Here is a 19,311-nt window from a genome sequence, read left to right as displayed (position 1 = left end):
TCTAGAATCTTTAGTTACGAAAACTTACAAGAATTATCGCTCCACACCAACCAACCATTTAGCGGAGCATTCCATTGTGTAAATAGGCGGCGAAGGCAAGACGAACGGGAGAGGGTAGATAAAAGAGAAACTAATTTTGTATTATTTTTTTTCTGTCACCGATATCAATTCTTGCCTGCTAGCACATCTTTTAGCACTGCATAAATTTGATTACTTTACCTAATTTAGTGGATACGCGGATGTTATTATTCCCATGCTCATGGTTTAAGTATGCATTGTGATGCCATGTAATGTGAATGCCTGCCCGCATGACCAAAATTTGACTTTCAATTCCAGGATATTTACATATTGCATACCCACTTTCGATCAGAGAGACAATAATCGTACAATTTCAAACTGAACTATATATGTTCATTGAAACTGGTGAAGGGGTCAGGTGACCTGATTTAAAAATAAAAAAAATATCAAAACTAGTAAACACAAATATATCAATAGATTCAATAAGTCAAATAATATTAAAGTATGTTTTTGTTTTTGTTTCCATATGTTGACAACGTGACCAGCAACGCATATGTTGTCTAATGAGTTGCTTCGTATGTATATCATAATCGCGTCGACAAATAAGAACACGACACGTCGCCTAAAATAAAAAAAAAAAAAAATAAAAAAAAAAACACGTCTTATGTCGGTTTGCATGTATCTACACGCTCGTCGCCAATGTAAGTTACCTCGTGTAACCGTTATTGTCGCCGATTTTTCCCATGCGCTACCCGGTTCGTTGCCTCAAGAAAAACCTCGTGCAAACGGCCTTTGAAATTAAACGTTATCGCCCTCTAATGTATAATCAATGAGTGTGTGGTACCATAATAATATTGACACATTGATATTTAGCCGGTATCACTATCCCTGTCACTGTATTATTATTAATAACACGAACATACATAGTAGTACCTAGCGACTTCGTGTTAGATGTCGTGAACCTTCTAACCCTTCATTTCATTTATCCATTTTCCTGACACTAGATAGTCGGATGTGTAATAAATAATCTCATTGATTCATACTTTATACACGAAATAGTGCCACTGATATGCCGCCTGGAACTCGAAAAGGATAATATGTACATTAGGAATTTGTAACTTTGTTTTGAAAGCAAAATACTCGTAGACGCCATGACCGGCAAATCTGAATGCCCAGGGAAATTCTATCTGTATAACAGTAGCCGCCTTTTTACACAGGTTGGTCAACCGGTTATGATTAATGTCACCTGCAAGTATCATGGTGCATTTTTATTTTCGTGTCTGAAGGTACCAGCAATTTACAGTAGTTGCGTAACCGAATCAATAAATTTCTACTCCTTTGTACTACACGTTTATTTTTGTACGTTGATGTGTTGAATATTAATAGCACACTCACCGATAAGTATATATATTAGACATGTTCTATGCAATTGATAACAACCGCGAATCGAGGCAGTCACGATGAGTAGTCTATATTGCATAGTTGTTTTTCTGGCGCTGGCAGTTGTCAGCAAGGTAGGTAACAACCGGGCATTCTTAGAAAAAATACTAAACTCATGTTTGTTTTAATTTGACGTCCCATTTTTACTGCATTAAGTTGGGAAAATTCTATTAACGATTCTTTTGTTGAACATTTTTAGTCTCTGACTTTTTTAGTCTCTCGTTCATCGTATTTATTTCAGCGCTAACTGCTTCGGGGAGCACTGTGTTCAAGTGTTGTGTTGCAGACACTGTAACTGTGTATGTGTGGTACCGAAGAGCGTGTATGTCCAATAAAAACAGCACACACTATATCTGATTTGATTCGGATAGGTTCTTGGAAACTATTTTCTTGACTATTTGGAATCAAAAGGCACAGCAATCCTCCATGTCCGGCCATCCAATATTTTGGAATCACCTTTTTAAAAAAAGCAATAATCTATTTCTGCCGTATATAATATTTTATTTGTCGATGTGATAAAACAATATTGCATTTGTCACGTTTAATATTTTTTTTGTATTGCAGCCTTGCATTGCTGAAGCAGGTAAGATTTGTTCATTCTGTTCAATGTCGAGGAATTGTTTTCGATTTCCTAATCTTGGAATTGAACAGTTGGCAAGTGAGAACTTTCAAACATTTGGTTACACTATTTGTAATCATTCAACGAATATCGCTATCAGAATTTATGATTGATCCACAAATCCGCGTGTTTCAAATATAAACATATTTCGGAATGGCAAGTTTGTAAGATCTGTAGTTGTGCAGAAACTTTTACATAACGGTGATGGCGAAAACATGAATTTACAAATTATAAAAAAATATAAACTTAGATTGTCGTCTTCCATGAGAGGTGTCCGTAATGTCTTATTGCTTTAGTATTCAATGCTTCCTGAAGGATGGCTAGCTTTATTTTGTAATAATATTGATTCGCGATTCAACGTTAACAAGTATATGAGTTTACAGAGAGAATGTCATAAATTATGCAAGACAGCAGTGTGATTATCTTATTGCCGACGCGTTGCATGCTTTTCTTGCCATACTATTATTTCATAACGATTACATTAATTTGTTAAAACAAACAATATCACGCATTATGTATAATTTGCATAATTTATGCAATATACTAGTTGAGCAATGTAATGTTATACATTAATATTCATTCCTTCATTATTTTTATAAGATCAACCGCATGTTATTCTAATATTTGTGGATGACATGGGATGGAATGACGTACATTGGCACAACCCTGATATCGCAATGCCCAACTTGATGGATCTCGCCGCTGATGGCGTCATATTCAACCAATCATATACCCATCCTACATGTACACCGTAAGTGATAATATCGTTACTATTTATGGAATGTAGATATAATTTATTCAGTTAAGTTCAATACCAAGATGTATAACTATATTTTAGCTTACATGTCAATGTCGAATTTCAGTGTCTTAATTGGATTGTAAATCCTGGACTCTCTAGTCTGTGCAATATACATCTGATTTTTATAATACTAAATACATATTTATATGTAATTATTCAGATCAAGAGCTGCTATGATGACGGGATTGTATCCTTTCAAAACAGGAAATCAGGTAAATATTTCTTTTATTTGAACAAAATATGCCTGGCTTCGCAATTTATATTTACTTGAAAATGACATTACAAAATAAATTTAACTTATGTCTTGAAACATGTCGCTTCCCAATGTTGACATAATTCTAATTATTTAATAAATTAAAAATAAATTCTTTTAATATTTATTTACAGCATCAAATGGTGTTCAACCTTCATCCTAGTGGAGTTCCATTGGAATTCAAGCTATTACCAGAAAAACTTAAAGAAGTTGGATACTCTACTCATATGGTTGGAAAGTAAGTAGACCATAGCATATATCACTTATATCAAACTTACATTTGTTTGCTGTAATGAGGATTATACGATTACATGGTTGAGAGCCTCATCTCATTCTCAGCATTACATTCTGGTGATATTTTTGTTTTCAAACATAAGACAGTAAGTCACGTGACTACTTAAGTTTTGATGATAAACCACAATAATTCTACAACAAACAATTTAGATAAACTATACACTTCCTGTAAGCATAGACAATTCGATAGTTTTCTGAAACAAATTGAACCACAGGCTTGAACACCGAAACATGATGTAATAATATATATATTATCAGTAAAAGTTCTACATATTGAAAAAAAGCAAATAACATAGATATAATCAAGACGATTTCTAAATAATATTTCTGTTAATTATTTCTAATTGTTTCTAATGTTATTCAAATTTATTTGTTTTAGATGGCATTTAGGATTCTGTAAGGATGAGTATCTACCAACGAATCGTGGTTTTGACTCACACTATGGTCTATGGACATTGGGAGTCGGTGATTACGATAAAATGAATGGGGTACTATGTAAGTTAACTATTAGTAAAACAATATACTTAAATAATATATATTAATATATGTTAATATGAATATGACAGAATTGATATTATGCCATAATTATGATTATGATATGCACATTCGACTCGAATGAGATGGGGATTTACAAGGGTTTCTGTTCACTCATTATTGAATTGATTTGTCATTCTAGCTCCTTCAGCAGGATATGATTTCCGTGACAACATGGGAGTGGTACCAAAAAGTGACGATTATCTTGCAGTGAGTATCATTAATACTATTGTTATAACATATATCTTTGACATATTGTATTTTGAGAAACTCGCTATACAAGCATTTTTTTATATTTGTTATCAGCAATTAAGTAAAGAATGATGCCACGCTTTCGAGGTTCTCGTGAAAAGAAAATAATGAAATAAAAAATCGACAAATTATATCATAATATCTTTCTTATCCACAGTTAATGCTTGGTGATAGAGCAGAGCATATCGTAAATACCCATTACCCAGGAACGCCACTATTTCTTGCGTTTACTCTGGACATACCTGCTAAGCATCTGGAGGTAATTATCGTATTCTGTTGGTTAGATTGAGTTAACAACAATAGTACAATTAATTTAAATTTAGTCTACTTAGAAGGAAATCCGCCAAAGAAACTTTAAAGTCAATGGGGACAATTTTTTATGTATGCGCTTGTTTGTATTTGTAACCTATATGCATTTGTGTGTGTTTGTGATTTCCCCCAAGATTCCAGAAGAGTATGAAGAAAATTATGCCGATATCGAAGATGATAGAACAAGGCAATTTTATGGTAAGTGATGTAATTCCATATAAGCATATTTGTATCCAGGATACTTCAAGTGAACGCCGAAACGTAACCATAATGCATCCGTATTTATTGGTATGATGTTCAATGACACTACAAGTGATCTATCGACAAATCCTTTCCACGCTTGTCATGAATACAATTATTCAGTTATAATATAAAATATGATTGCAAAGTGTGTGAAATGGAGAGAAAAAACATTTAAGTATTTTTATTATTGCAGGAAAGTTGACTATGATGGACGACATAATTGGTGGTGTGATTGATGCGTTGAAGAACCGTGGAATGTATGACGATTCGCTAATAATATTCATAGGAGACGTAAGTGTCCAATGTCTGTTATGATTAGCTAATTTATTTAATCATTGCAAACGTGTTGATGTTACAGCCACCTTATCTGTAGCTTTCTTTAAATTGGCGAAACTATATGTTATTTCATTTCAAATCAAAGAATTATCGTCGCTTTATCTTGAATGACACACTGTCAGTTTTCAACAAAGATTCGCCTAATTTTACTCTGCGTGTTTAACCTGATAAAATATAAAAAGGAAATTTTGAACACCCTCAAATCTCATCATTTCTGACACTAATATTGACCTGAGTCAATTACTTGAGTTGAGTTGATTTCCCAGTTCATATCGTCCAAATATTCATTTATTTATGTTTATTCACACAGAATGGAGCGTTGGCATCTCAATCGGGCTCTAACTATCCATTCCGCGGTATTGCTGGAACGCTGTTTGAGGGCGCTACTCGTGTGCCATCTATTGTCAGTGGGAAGGGAATAAAGAAGACTGGATATGAAAGCAATGAGTAAGTTAATTTTGGTAATTGACAATCTCACAAAGTTGCTCAAGATTAAGTTTGATATCCCCGGGTTAATTTAATGTCTCAGTCAGTGCCAATGACAATAAATCATGTAAAATACGTTTCTAAAAATGCGATGCTGAGTAATTTAGAAAACATGTACTCGGCTAGTTTTGTTGTTTTGAACTAAACTTTTAAATGTTGAACCTTTCCCAGATAACGTAACTTAATTTCTACTTTCATAGGTTATACAGCATAGTTGATATACACAGAACAATCCTTGATGTGGCTGGAGCTAAAGCTGGTAAGTTAACATAATAAATCAGTACACTTTCGAAGTATTATGTTTCGTCACGTAATCTTGAATAGTCGGCGTTTTAATATTTACAAATTGTTATAATCTGTTTTGTATTGTATTTGACAGAGCCTGAACTTGACGGTTTAAGTATGTGGCCAACATGGTCAGAAGATAAACCATCGCCAAGAAATGAAATCCTCTACAATATCGATGATGATCCAGTGTCCCCTGGTGCTGCTATCAGGTAAGCAATGATATATGTCTGTATGAGGGGTTAATTGGGTAAACATAACTATTTTCATTTCTGGTTTGTGAACAAGATTTGAAATATTATTGTATTATTATTTAGAATAACTGAATAGTTGATTGAACAGATGAAAGCGAGTGTGTGTTCTGCAAAACAATGTTCTATTCTAAATATCACAAACCTATGGTGGAATATAACATATATGCATACAATCTCATCATGAATTATGTTTTGTATGTTTTTAGAATCGGAGACTACAAACTGATTACAGGACACCCGGATTTATTGTATCCATATCGGGACATCAGTTTAACAGGTAAACACTCAAAGAATTCTCGATTGAAATTTTACCAGAATCAAAGATTACTGTATAGCGGCCGTAGTTTGGATAGAGAAGGCAGTAGATTTGCATTTATCATGTCTTAATGTGATGCGACAGAATCTGACGCATGTCGATATATATTTATTTCAGATAACTATTACAATTATGGTGACGCCCCAGCAAGCGGATTGCCAAGTACAGACCAACAATCACACGCACCGGCTCCACAGAACGTAGAATACTTGTTCAATGTCGTAGGTAAGAATGTGTTTTTTATATGGAAAAAAATGAACACATATAAGTGCCGGCAAATTATGAACATATAAAGGCGCACACGCTCACCAATATAACAGAACTAATTGTCTCTGTAAGCAGACTCGCGCATTAGACGCCACAGTTACCAATCCATAACAAAACGTCTCCAGTTTTCAGTTTCAAAATTAACAAAGTGTGTAGATACTACCACTTCCGAAGTAAATATTCTATTGATTATCGAACAGTTTGAGTGGTACGATGGTCAAACGTATGAGAACACAATGACTACTAATGTCTCTCTTTCAATGCAGTTGACCCAGAAGAAAGAAACGACATCTCAGCTGATAATCAAGATATAGTACAAGATTTACGTGATCGATTGGATGAACATCGTAAACTGCTAATTCCACCGGTAAACCAAACAACAGAGCTAGCTGGTGCCGCCGGAAATTTCAATGATGTCTGGTCACCTGGTTGGTGTTAAATCGACTGATACGTAAACTCAAAACATGCGACATTCCCTTCATTTTAAATCGAACTACTCAATTTATCACATCCCTTATTATTCAATAGTTAATATTACCTATTAATTATTGTACAGACAATTTTTCATTTGTAACTTTCTGATACACGTGACTTGATAATGTTCGTTTGTCTAGATGTTTGTGCAAAGTGTTATCAATAGTTTTAACTGAACGATGTCAAATAAAAGTTCATTGTTAAGATGAAGAAATTGTGCTATTCAGTAATTCATTATGAAAATGTATTACAATTTTTAATTCATTTTTACGTCACACCTTTACAAAAAAAAATAATTGTGAGTTCCTATTGAATATAATTCACCTATATATTTTTTGCTTTGGAAGGAAGGTCAAGGACATTTCATCTAAAATAATACAAATTATCGTGCACATGAAATAGAGTAATCTTGCAGTTGTGCAGAAGTTGTGAAAAATCTGTCAAGCGTGTCAGATAAAAAAAATCATGAGACATTTGACACTTGACACGAAATGGATTTTTTGTGAAGTTCCATCGCAAAAACACACACACATTTCATGCCCACGACTGCTTCACGACTCCTTTGCCTAACATATCCCCTGAAAAAGACAAATTGGATCGAGGAATTATGGCATGTAACACCTTGGGTCGTGCAACGCCGTCGCTGATTGGCTGCTCGTGCTGTCAAACACTTGGCCAGTATATAATTGTAAGAAAGTAACTTTCCATAGTGTTATCTACTATCATACTAGCTGCATAAATGTTTTTTGTAGTCCTTGCAAGGTTGACATAATTTCTCAATCAACAAAATTAGTCTTCTATCGTCTGTTGACACTGACCACTGAGAAGCCTAGACCACTTCTGCTTTGCGACTTCACTGCTTTACATTTTGGAGCGGGGAATTATGACCAATAAAACCATGGCTTGTCTATCGCTTTCAGCTGCCATACGGTCGATGATTGGCTACTCGCACTGATATTTGGTCAGTATTTACAGCCAATAACAGTGGTATTACGGGTGAAACCAACAATGGGATAGTGATTCAAATATACTGATGCAAAGAATGGTGATGTTGAAATTTTACTATCAGATCTTCAAGATCATGAAAACATTCAGTATACTTGTGTTAACAATAAAAACGGACATAAATCCAAATTTGTTCCAAGTTAAGTGTTCTAGAACTCCTTATATGATTGGGAATACACTGAAATCTGTGCTAATTTATCACCACTCTTAACAAGAATGGCAGTTAAACGTGATCATATGCATTCAGGAATCGAATATTGATATGTTTTTCTATTGAGTATGTAATGTACATTTCAAAAGTTAATGTCAATATTACGTTTCGATTTTATGAAAAGTAAATGATACACTGCTAAATATTCGTTTGCTCGGCAAACTTTAACAAATGTGTTTTTCAAATTTCTAAATCAATGGTTAGCCGCATTCATCATTGATGTGATGTGACCAATGTGATGCTACAATAAATTAGAGAAAAACAATTTCGTCGACTCGCAAAGCGAGCTCTAGAGAAAACAGGTGTACACAAAGAAGAGTATGGAAGATATCTGTATACTGTAAGAGTTTGAATATAGTGCACTTCCGCTGAATCGTGAATCGTCACAGGAAGCGCTGTCTCAGCACAAACCTCAAACTCCGAACAGTTCGATAGGCGTTATGTTCAACTCACCTGGTTATTTTAATCAGTTTAATAAAAGATTTACCCCCTGAATGTGAAAGAAATATTTGGTTAATTAAATTAAAACATGCACGATTCACGCTAGGAAACTGCTGTCCTTTCAAATTTATCAAGACATAAGATTGTACGATAAATGACTAACTTTATAAATTTACTAGAACCTGTATATGGGATTACAGAGGGAATGTCATAAATTATGCACGAAAGCACTGTGATTATTTTATAGGCCGGTGTGTTACGTGTGTTTATTGCCATACTATTATTTCATAACGATTACATTCATTTGTTAAAACAAAAAATAGCACACATTACGCATAATTTGCACAATTTATACAATATACTAATTGTTTTAATGTTATACATTTATATTCATTCCTTCATTATTTTTATCAGATCAACCGCATGTTATTCTAATATTTGTGGATGACATGGGATGGAATGACGTACATTGGCACAACCCTGATATTGCAATGCCCAACTTGATGGATCTCGCCGCTGATGGCGTCATATTCAACCAATCATATACCCATCCTACATGTACACCGTAGGTGACAGTATATTACTATGCATGGAATGTAGTTTGTTCAGTTAAGTTCAATATCCAAATGTGCAACTATATGATAGCGTACAGGTTAATGTCGAATTCCAGTGTCTTGCTTGAATTGTAAATTCAAATAAAAATGACTATATTTTGCGTGTTTGCAATATACACCTGAACTGTTAAACTAAATATATATATATATCTTATTCCTCAGATCAAGAGCTGCTATGATGACGGGATTGTATCCTTTCAAAACAGGAAATCAGGTAAGAATTATTCTTATTTGAACAAAATGTACTTGGCTTCACAGTTTATATTTATTTGAAAATGACATTACAAAATGAATTTAACCAATATCTTGAAATACACTTATTTAATTAATTAATTAATTATACCTAAATTCTTTTAATATTTATTTACAGCATCAAATGGCGTTCAACCTTCATCCTAGTGGGGTTCCATTGGAATTCAAGCTATTACCAGAAAAACTTAAAGAAGTTGGATACTCTACTCATATGGTAGGAAAGTAAGTAGACCATAGCATATATCACATTTGTTTGCTGTACTAAGGGTTATGCGATTGCAATGCTGAGAGCCTGATCCAATTCTCAGCTTTACATTCTTATAACATTTGTGTTTTTAAACAAAATAAAACATAAATAAGTTTTTAATAAAGGTTACCCTTCATAAAAGCTTATACAATTTGAGAACATCTCGTTCAGTACCCAAGGTTTTCTAAAAAAAAAAGTTGACGCAAAGGATGAACGCCAAAACATAATGTGGTATTAAAAGATATTGGTAAATAAACTTGACCCGCAGTAATGTTATTACACATCATTGCTACTTTGACACAAAGTAAAAATCACACGCAATGAAAGAAAGCAATTAATATTTCTAAATATTACTTTTAAATATTTCTTATTTCTAAATGTTTTCTAAATTTGTTTTTAGATGGCATTTAGGGTTCTGTAAAGATGAGTATCTACCAACAAATCGTGGCTTTGACTCACACTATGGTCTATGGACATTGGGTGTCGGTGACTACGATAAAATGGATGGAGTACTATGTAAGTTAACTATTAGATAAACAATAAACTTAAATCATACACATATTAATATATGTTTGGTAATATATACTATGCCATCGACTGTGATGGGGATTTCATTAAGGTGTCAGTTCAGTCATTTTTGATTTGCCTTTCTAGCTCCTTCAGCAGGATATGATTTCCGTGATAACATGGGTGTAGTACCAAAAAGTGACGATTATCTTGCAGTGAGTATGATTTATACTATTGTTATAAACACATATATTTGACATATTGTATTTTGAGAAAGTCGCTATACAAACACTGATTTTTTTTTTATCTTTCATTTTATATTTTATATGAACAATTTACAGATTAGATTGATGCCACGCTTTCGAAATTCTGGTGGAAAGTTGAAAACAATTAATTAATTTATTGTCAAATTACATCATTATATCTTTCTTCTCTACAGTTAATGCTTGGTGATAGAGCAGAGCATATAGTAAATACCCATTACCCAGGAACTCCACTCTTTCTTGCGTTTACTTTGGACATTCCTGCTAAGCATCTCGAGGTAACTATTGTATTCTGTTGGTTACATTAAAACAATAGTACAATTAACTTCAATTAGTCTACTAAAAGAAATCTGCCAAATAGGAAAGAGGTCTTTGATGTCAATTGTATATGTATGTATTTGTTTTTATTTGTAACGTATATACAGTTGTGTGTGTTGTTTTTTCCAGATTCCTGAAGAGTATGAAGAAAAGTATGCCGAAATCGAAGATGATAGAACTAGACAATTTTATGGTAAGTGATGTAATTCCATAAACGCATGTTGTATCTAGGGCACTTCATCCCTGGCTTAGGACATTAAATATGTCATCAAGTGAACGTGGAAACATTAACCATAACGGTCATAAATGACACAACAAGGGATCTAACGACAGATCTTTATCAGACTGGTCATAAATAACAATTTTCAGTTGTAATATATGATTGCCAAGTGTGTAAATGAAGAGAAAACATTTAGTATTTTTACTATTGCAGGAAAGTTGACTATGATGGACGATATAATTGGCGGTGTGGTGGATGCAATGAAGAACCGTGGAATGTATGACGATTCGCTTATAATATTTATAGGAGATGTAAGTGTCCAACGTCTGATACGTTTAGTTAATTTGTTTAATTGTTTATAAACGTTTTGATTTTACAGTCACTTTATCTTTAGTTGTCTTTCCATTGGCCAATCTATGTGTTATTTCAGTTCAAATACAAAAAATCAGATTCAGGTATAGATTTATCATCCTTTTATCTTGAATGACACACTTTTTCCAAGAAACATTCGCCTAAATTTACTCTATGTGCTTAACTTCATATATTATATAACGGTAATTTTGAACAACCTCGTCGAGCACAATCTATCTTTTCGTGCAAATATATCAGAATGTCTTAGATTTCGTCATTTATGATAATAATATAATAATATTGAGTACATCACTTGAGTTGACTTGATTTCCAAGTTTATATCGTACAAATATTCCTTTAATTATGTTTATTTACACAGAATGAAGGGTTGTCATCTCAATCTGGCTCCAACTATCCATTCCGGGGCATTGCTGGAACGCTGTTTGAGGGCGCCACTCGTGTACCATCTATTGTCAGTGGGAAGGGAATAAAGAAGACTGGATATGAAAGCAATGAGTAAGTAATTTCGGTAATTAACAATCCCACAACGTTGCTCACGAGTAAGTTTGATATCCCCGGATTAATTTAATGTCTAAGTCAGTGCCAATGACAATGTACAATATAAAATACGTTTCTAAAAGTGTAATGCTGAGTAATTCAGAAAACATCTACTCAGTTCGGCTAGTTTTGTTGTTTCGAACTAACTAAATTTCTACTTACATAGGTTATACAGCATAGTTGATATACACAGAACAATCCTTGATGTGGCTGGAGCTAAAGCTGGTAAGTTAACACAATAATTCAGTACACTTTCAAAGTGTTATGTTTCGTCAAATGATGTTTTAACATTTACAACCAATTACTACAATATGTTTTTTATTGTATTTGACAGAGCCTTAACTTGACGGTTTAAGTATGTGGCCTACATGGTCAGAAGATAAACCATCGCCAAGAAATGAAATCATCTATAATATCGATGATGATCCAGTGTCCCCTGGTGCTGCTATCAGGTAATTAAATAATTGATCCAACAAATAAAACCGTGTGTGTGCTGCAAAACAATGTTCTGTTCTATATATTATATGGTGGTATATAATATATTCATACAATCTCGTCATGAATTATCATTTGTATGTTTTTAGGATCGGAGATTATAAACTGATTACTGGACACCCGGATTTATTGTATCCATATCGGGATATCAGTTTAACAGGTAAACATCCACATAATTTTCGATTATAGTGTTATCAGAACCAAAGTATCTCGGACGTAAATTCGATAGTGAGGACAGTGGAATTCCATTTACTATGTCTCAATACGATCTGACGCATGTCAATGTATATTTATTTCAGATAACTATTACAATTATGGTGACGCCCCAGCAAGCGGACTGCCAAGTACTGACCAACAGTCACACGCACCGGCTCCACAGAACGTTGAATACCTATTCAATGTCGTAGGTAAGAATGACATGTTTTTTTTGTTTTGTCTTTATTGTAGAGTATGGAAAAATGAACACATATAAATTCAAGCAAATTATGAGCATATAAAAACGCACACGATCACCACTATAGAAAAGCAAATTGTCTCTGTAAGCAGACGCGCGCATTAGACGCCACATTTAGTGATCCATAACAAAAGTTTACAGTTTCCAAATTATGTTAACAAAGTATATAGATACTACCACTTCCAAAAAGAATATTCTATTGATTATCGAACAGTTTAGTGGTACGATGGTCAAACGTATGAGAACAGAATGACTACTAATGTCTCTCTTCTTTCAACAGTTGACCCATAAGAAAGAAACGACATCTCCGCTGATCATCCAGATATAGTACAGGATTTACGTGATCGATTGGATGAACATCGTAAACTGCTAATTCCACCAGTAAACCAAACAACAGAGCTAGCCGGTGCAGCTGGAAATTTCAATGATGTCTGGTCGCCTGGTTGGTGTTAAATCGACTGATACGCACACGCAAAGCATGCGACATTCCCTTCATTATAAATCCAACTACTCAATTTATCACATCGCTTATTATTCAATAGTTAATATTACCTATTTGTTATTGTACAGACAATTTTTCATTTGTAAGTTTCTGATACACGTGACATGGGGATGTTCGTTTGTCTAGATATTTGTGCAACGTGCTATGAGTAATTTTAACTCAACGGTATCAAATAAAGATTCATTGTTAAGATGAAGAAATTGTGTGATTCAGTAGTTCATTATGAGAAGAGGGTGTATTATTATTTTTAATTTATTCTTACGCCACATTCTAAACTATTTTACATAAAACACAAATGATTATGAGTTCCCATTGAATATATTTCATGTTTATATTTTACTGCTTTGGAAGGAATTTCATCGAAAAATAATACAAATTGACATGCACATGAAATAGATTAGTTAATCTTGCGTTTGTGCAGAAGTTACAAAAAATGTATCAAGCGTGTCCGATAAAAAATGTTGAGGACATTTGACACTTAAACAAAATAGCTGCTGTTTTGTGAAAATTACAGTATTTTCGTTAAAGGCAATGAGCTGCTAAATGTTACCAAAGTTCTTTTATTTGGAATAATTAACTACGTGTCCATCGTGATATTACAGTATGGGTCTGTTATTCGAGGTGCTGTAAACTACCCAAAATAAATGTACTATCTACGAAGTACCATCATAGTAAAAGGAGTGGCAATGATTTATGATGGTCTGTCGAAACAAAATGCAGAAAAAAAGCCTTTGGGAAATAATTGACTGAGTTGAGTTAATTCGTGGTTGTTAATGTTGTGGAATGTATATTGATCTTATTTCATCTTTTCAATTTAGATTTTCTTTTTATTATCTATTTATATTACCCACGACCATACATAGCAAACACCCCGGTCTGCTTGCTGAGTGGTACAGTTTATTTTGGTCTCTGTCAGAAATCATTACACATCGGCTTGACCTTCTGAGCTATTTTCTGGTAAAAACGCAGACGTGATTTTCTTGACCAATATTGGTTGATACGTGCACAGAATTTGAAAATGACCTAATTCTTGGGATTGAAGTGCACGGAGCGTCAGTACATGAACAATGCAAACGTCTTTAGCTCTACATGATGGAGCATTTTTTATTAATAGCACATATGTGTTTACAATTGTCATCTAAGTTAATGACTCGTATGTTAAATTCATCTCAAGTAAGAAATTGTTTGATAAAACAATGTGTACAAGGGTGCGAGTGTCTGCTAAATGTGGTCAGTTTAACATAAACAGGTTTCGAGAGAAAACAGTTTCTGTTTGCTTACCTTAAAAAGTAACTTACAAATAAATTGCATAATAACTCACTACATCATAAATAGAACGAGCGTTCAATGGCTTGAGCAATTCTAGTGTTACATATATGGGTCACATACCAAGAACTATAGACTGATATGTAAGACAGTGTTAACACATATAATAATATGTTTACATTTGTTATACAGTAATATACACGATTGGGTGGAATACTTGTTAAATTGTTTTGTTCTACGGGATTGTTCTATCAAATATTTGAATTCTAATTCGCATGTACAATGGTTGAATATAAATTAATCGGTGTTATGTTTAACGATGTTTAAAAAAACCTTGCCGAATCAGCTAATAGAGCTCTAAAAAATTATAGCTCGGGTACTTTCATAATCACATCATTGAGTTATTATATGACCAGTATACAGTAACTGGTCATATAATAACTCAATGATGTGATTATAAACTTTCGAAGTAGTATGTTTTGTCACACAAGGTTAATAGTGGGCGTTTTAGCATTTACAATCAGTTACTAAAATATGTTACGTATTGTATTTGTCAGAGCCTGAACTTGACGGTTTAAGTATGTGGCCTACATGGTCAGAAGATAAACCATCGCCAAGGAATGAAATCCTCTATAATATCGATGATGATCCAGTATCCCCTGGTGCTGCTATCAGGTGAGCAATGATACTGATACACGTCTTATTATCGTTGTGACGACACACATTTACTTTCAATATAGTTGCCCTATGTTTAGATTAAAACGCGACTCTATATAGGTTTGCGTTTTAATTCAAGTTTCATTAAATTAAATTACAATGTAATTCAAATGAGGTAGCTATGGTACCATTATTAGTCCCTGTTCAGACGAAGTCCGAAAACGAGGACTTATAATTCGGTCTCCGTCCGTGCGTCCGTGCGTCCGTGCGTCCGTCCGTCCGGAGTCATATTTCAGAATCCTTTGAACTGATTTGATACAATGGCTTATCGATACGATTCAAAATGGCCGACTGGCAACCATCTTGTTTTTTGAAAATGTTGTATTTTGGACATTGTCAGTTTTCATTCAAACTTGGTACATAGATTATACATGTTAGGATACATGTCCATGACAATTTCTTTTGCAATTGGATAAAAGTTGGCCGACTGGCAGGCATCTTGTTTTTTTTAATGTGGTATCTTGGACATACTTTGGCACATACTTTATACATGTTAGGATACATGTCCATGACAATTTGTTTCAAAATCGGATCAACGATGGTCGATTGACAGACATCTGACTTTTTGGCCTTACTACTATATGTATGTACCATTTTCATTCGTATTTGGCCCATACATCATACAGGTCACTTTGTTTCATAATCAGATTAAACATGGCCGAATAACGGCTGTTTTTATTTGTGGCCATATTACTATATCTCTGTCACCCATGTATCATTTTCATTGATATTTAGCATGTTATAAATGAATACATGTACATGTCAATTCAAATATGGCCGATCTTGCTTGTTTAAAATGTGATAATTTGGACATACTTTCACTTGTGATCTACGTTTTTCTTTGCTATGTCTTAAAACGGAGGGGTCGTCACGCAACACGTGTTCGAATTTGATGTAAATAAACAATCTGTTGCGTACGCCACTTGGGACTCAAGTTTCAAGGACATGCTCGTGACAACCCATTCACTTTAATATGACGAGCACAAAGAGAACTTTCAAAAGTTTAACGGGCACTGTGTCATTTTCAATGACTTGTATTAATATAAATTGTACCATATCTTCCCCCTTTACTAACCCTAAGCTGCTCAATTTTGACTTACATTCAATTAAATACTACTATAAATGATGAAACTGTGAGAGTCATGACTTGGTAGGTCTGTCGTCACTTCGTAGATGTAAAGTTAAATGAAAGTCGTCATAACGTTGACACCACAAACGCACATTTTATATTTGTATTTGTACGGAAGATAAGGGGAGGGGTGATGGAATGCGTTTCATGTTTAGTTTGTGAACAGGAATTGAATATTTGAATATTGGTACGCATTTTTATTTTATTATGAATAATTGACCCAACAAATAAAACCGAGCGTGTGCTGCAAAATAATGTACTATTCTAGACAATTATATTTTTAACACGAGTCTATATGTACAAACTCGTAATGAATTATGTTTTGTATGTTTTTAGGATCGGAGACTATAAACTGATTACAGGACACCCGGATTTATTGTATCCATATCGGGATATCAGTTTAACAGGTAAACACCTTGATTGTTATCAGAACCAATTGCAAGATACTGAGCGATTACATAAGGCGGATGTAGTATGGATAGTGAAGGCAGTGCATTCACCGTGTCTCAATATGAATCCACGATCTGACACATGTCAATGTATATTTATTTCAGATAACTATTACAATTACGGTGACCCCCCAGCAAGCGGATTGCCAAGTACAGACCAAGAAGCAAACGCACCGGCTCCGCAGAACGTAGAATACTTGTTCAATGTCGTAGGTAAGAATGACGTTTATTTTTGAGAATAGAAAGAGTTGAATACATATGAGTACATGCAAAGTATGGACATGTACACATATGGATATACATATACAACAACATCGTGTACGCCATGGTTACTGATTCAAAATTGGTTTTTAGTTTCATAAAGTATACTTATATTTTAATACTTAGTATACAGTATACTAGTATTACATCATGATTATGTAAGCGGATATCAATGTGGGACAATGACTGTGCAACGATAACTGGTCTTTTTTGAAGTAAATACGATTTTTGATGTGGTGGATTATGTGACACCAAACTAATACAAAAAAGTGTAGAAAATGATAAAGTAAGCAAATAACACCGAATAAACGGCAAGGTAAAGACTATGTCTAATTATAGTAAATACGTACTGCGTGCGTGACTCGAACCGGCGCTCGCGTACGGCACCTAATCGCCTAGCTTCACGCCACTACACGTCTTCCCCTCGGCCACCGGGCATCCCCAAAAAGGATGCTTAATAACCGAGCTTATTACGTGCAGAGAACGTGAAACCCGTCCACGCGATACGCGCCACACAGCATGGCCAGAATGCGGCAAAGGCCTTCAGATCTGGCTGTAGTAGGATGGTGAAAGTAATGATACAGCATTTTAACAGTGAATAAGTACTGAGAAATAATTTAATAATAAGCTCGGTTATTAAGCATCCTTTTTGGGGATGCCCGGTGGCCGAGGGGAAGACGTGTAGTGGCGTGAAGCTAGGCGATTAGGTGCCGTACGCGAGCGCCGGTTCGAGTCACGCACGCAGTACGTATTTACTATAATTAGACATAGTCTTTACCTTGCCGTTTATTCGGTGTTATTTGCTTACTTTACTTCCTATGTCGACAGCAACTATGAGTTTAGAAAATGATAATACGGTCTGCAACCGTAAACACGAAATCTACATTACGATTATAAGCTATTTATATTAGGCTGTGATTCATGCAGTTCCGAGTCGGAATTTTACCATTCTGTATTGAAACTGGTAGATATCGTGATGAGTATGTAAAAGAAAGAAAAATGTATATTTTTTTTTATTTTAATAAACGAAAACGAGTTACACTTCTTGTTATATCGCCCCCTGGCTTTATAAATATGTTCGTTTGTATAATGTTGTTATCAATCAGAATGTTTATGGATTATACACATTGTAAATACTGGGAGCATTTATGTTTTGGTTGTTTTTGAATAATACACTGCCTTAACTTTGAACTTACTGTTTATGTCAAAAAAAGTATAATATATTAATACAGTTGTAAATTTCAAATAGTAGTGTTTTTGTAGTTTTGGAACAGTATACACCAGACTATAAATGTTTCGCAAATTGTTAACATTTGTGTTCGTGGTCGTAACTTTTTGTCACAGTGTAAGTCCTGCTTATTGCTATTGAGAAAGGCACACACAGAACTCGCACTGGATAGGGGTTATTTCACTGTTAGAATGGGGTAGACAAGTTAATAGTACTGGAAATGAAATACACATACACCAAAATATCAAGTTAAAGCTTCTGGCTTTAACACCTCTCCAGAGTTGTATGACCTGTCAATCACCTTTATAGCAGTTATCACACGGCAATGTACACCGTTTCTTCACATGATTCCACGCACACTTCTACTTGCAGGGTTTGAGGTAATATGCCAAAAAAATCAAATAAAGGATGCTGACAAAAATAAAACACTCGACTATGGACTATTGCACGACAACATAGCCAGCCATGCAGTAAACATTAACCTCGTTCCATAAATATCTAGTATATTCGAACGAGCCTACAAGTTGCTGACGTTGGCAAACAATTTAATGTCACATTAACAGAATAAATAAATAATATTGTATTGAAATTACTATTGAGTAAGAAGAAATGTGATAGATTGAGTAGCGATATTAAAAATGAAG

The 19,311-nt window shown here is 34.3% G+C and overlaps 1 protein-coding gene, 1 long non-coding RNA gene and 1 pseudogene across 2 annotated transcripts; all 3 read left to right on the top strand.

Moving 5' to 3' along the window:
- Positions 1–1,456: 1,456 nt before the first annotated feature.
- LOC144347209 (arylsulfatase B-like) lies at positions 1,457–6,509 on the top strand. The gene is made up of 14 exons (XM_078007333.2): positions 1,457–1,532; positions 2,023–2,041; positions 2,678–2,828; positions 3,037–3,088; positions 3,264–3,367; positions 3,803–3,918; positions 4,100–4,167; positions 4,367–4,468; positions 4,653–4,716; positions 4,955–5,052; positions 5,408–5,544; positions 5,784–5,842; positions 5,963–6,080; positions 6,329–6,509. Exons 1-14 carry the CDS (start codon positions 1,479–1,481, stop codon positions 6,507–6,509), a joined length of 1,323 nt encoding a protein of 440 aa, XP_077863459.2. The 5' UTR covers positions 1,457–1,478.
- Positions 6,510–6,555: 46 nt separating this feature from the next.
- Positions 6,556–7,393, top strand: LOC146735107 (uncharacterized). Its single transcript, XR_014931407.1, has 2 exons — positions 6,556–6,663; positions 6,972–7,393. It is a non-coding gene; the product is annotated as an uncharacterized LOC146735107 (long non-coding RNA).
- A 393-nt stretch (positions 7,394–7,786) lies between these two features.
- On the top strand, positions 7,787–17,414 carry LOC144347214 (arylsulfatase B-like; annotated as a pseudogene).
- Positions 17,415–19,311: the final 1,897 nt, after the last annotated feature.

The sequence above is a fragment of the Saccoglossus kowalevskii genome, chromosome 13, assembly GCF_978046115.1.
Source record: "Saccoglossus kowalevskii chromosome 13, keSacKowa6.1, whole genome shotgun sequence".
Taxonomy (NCBI): domain Eukaryota; kingdom Metazoa; phylum Hemichordata; class Enteropneusta; family Harrimaniidae; genus Saccoglossus; species Saccoglossus kowalevskii.
The sequence above is the reverse complement of the archived record's forward strand: the minus strand, read 5'-3'. Positions and strand labels throughout refer to the sequence as shown.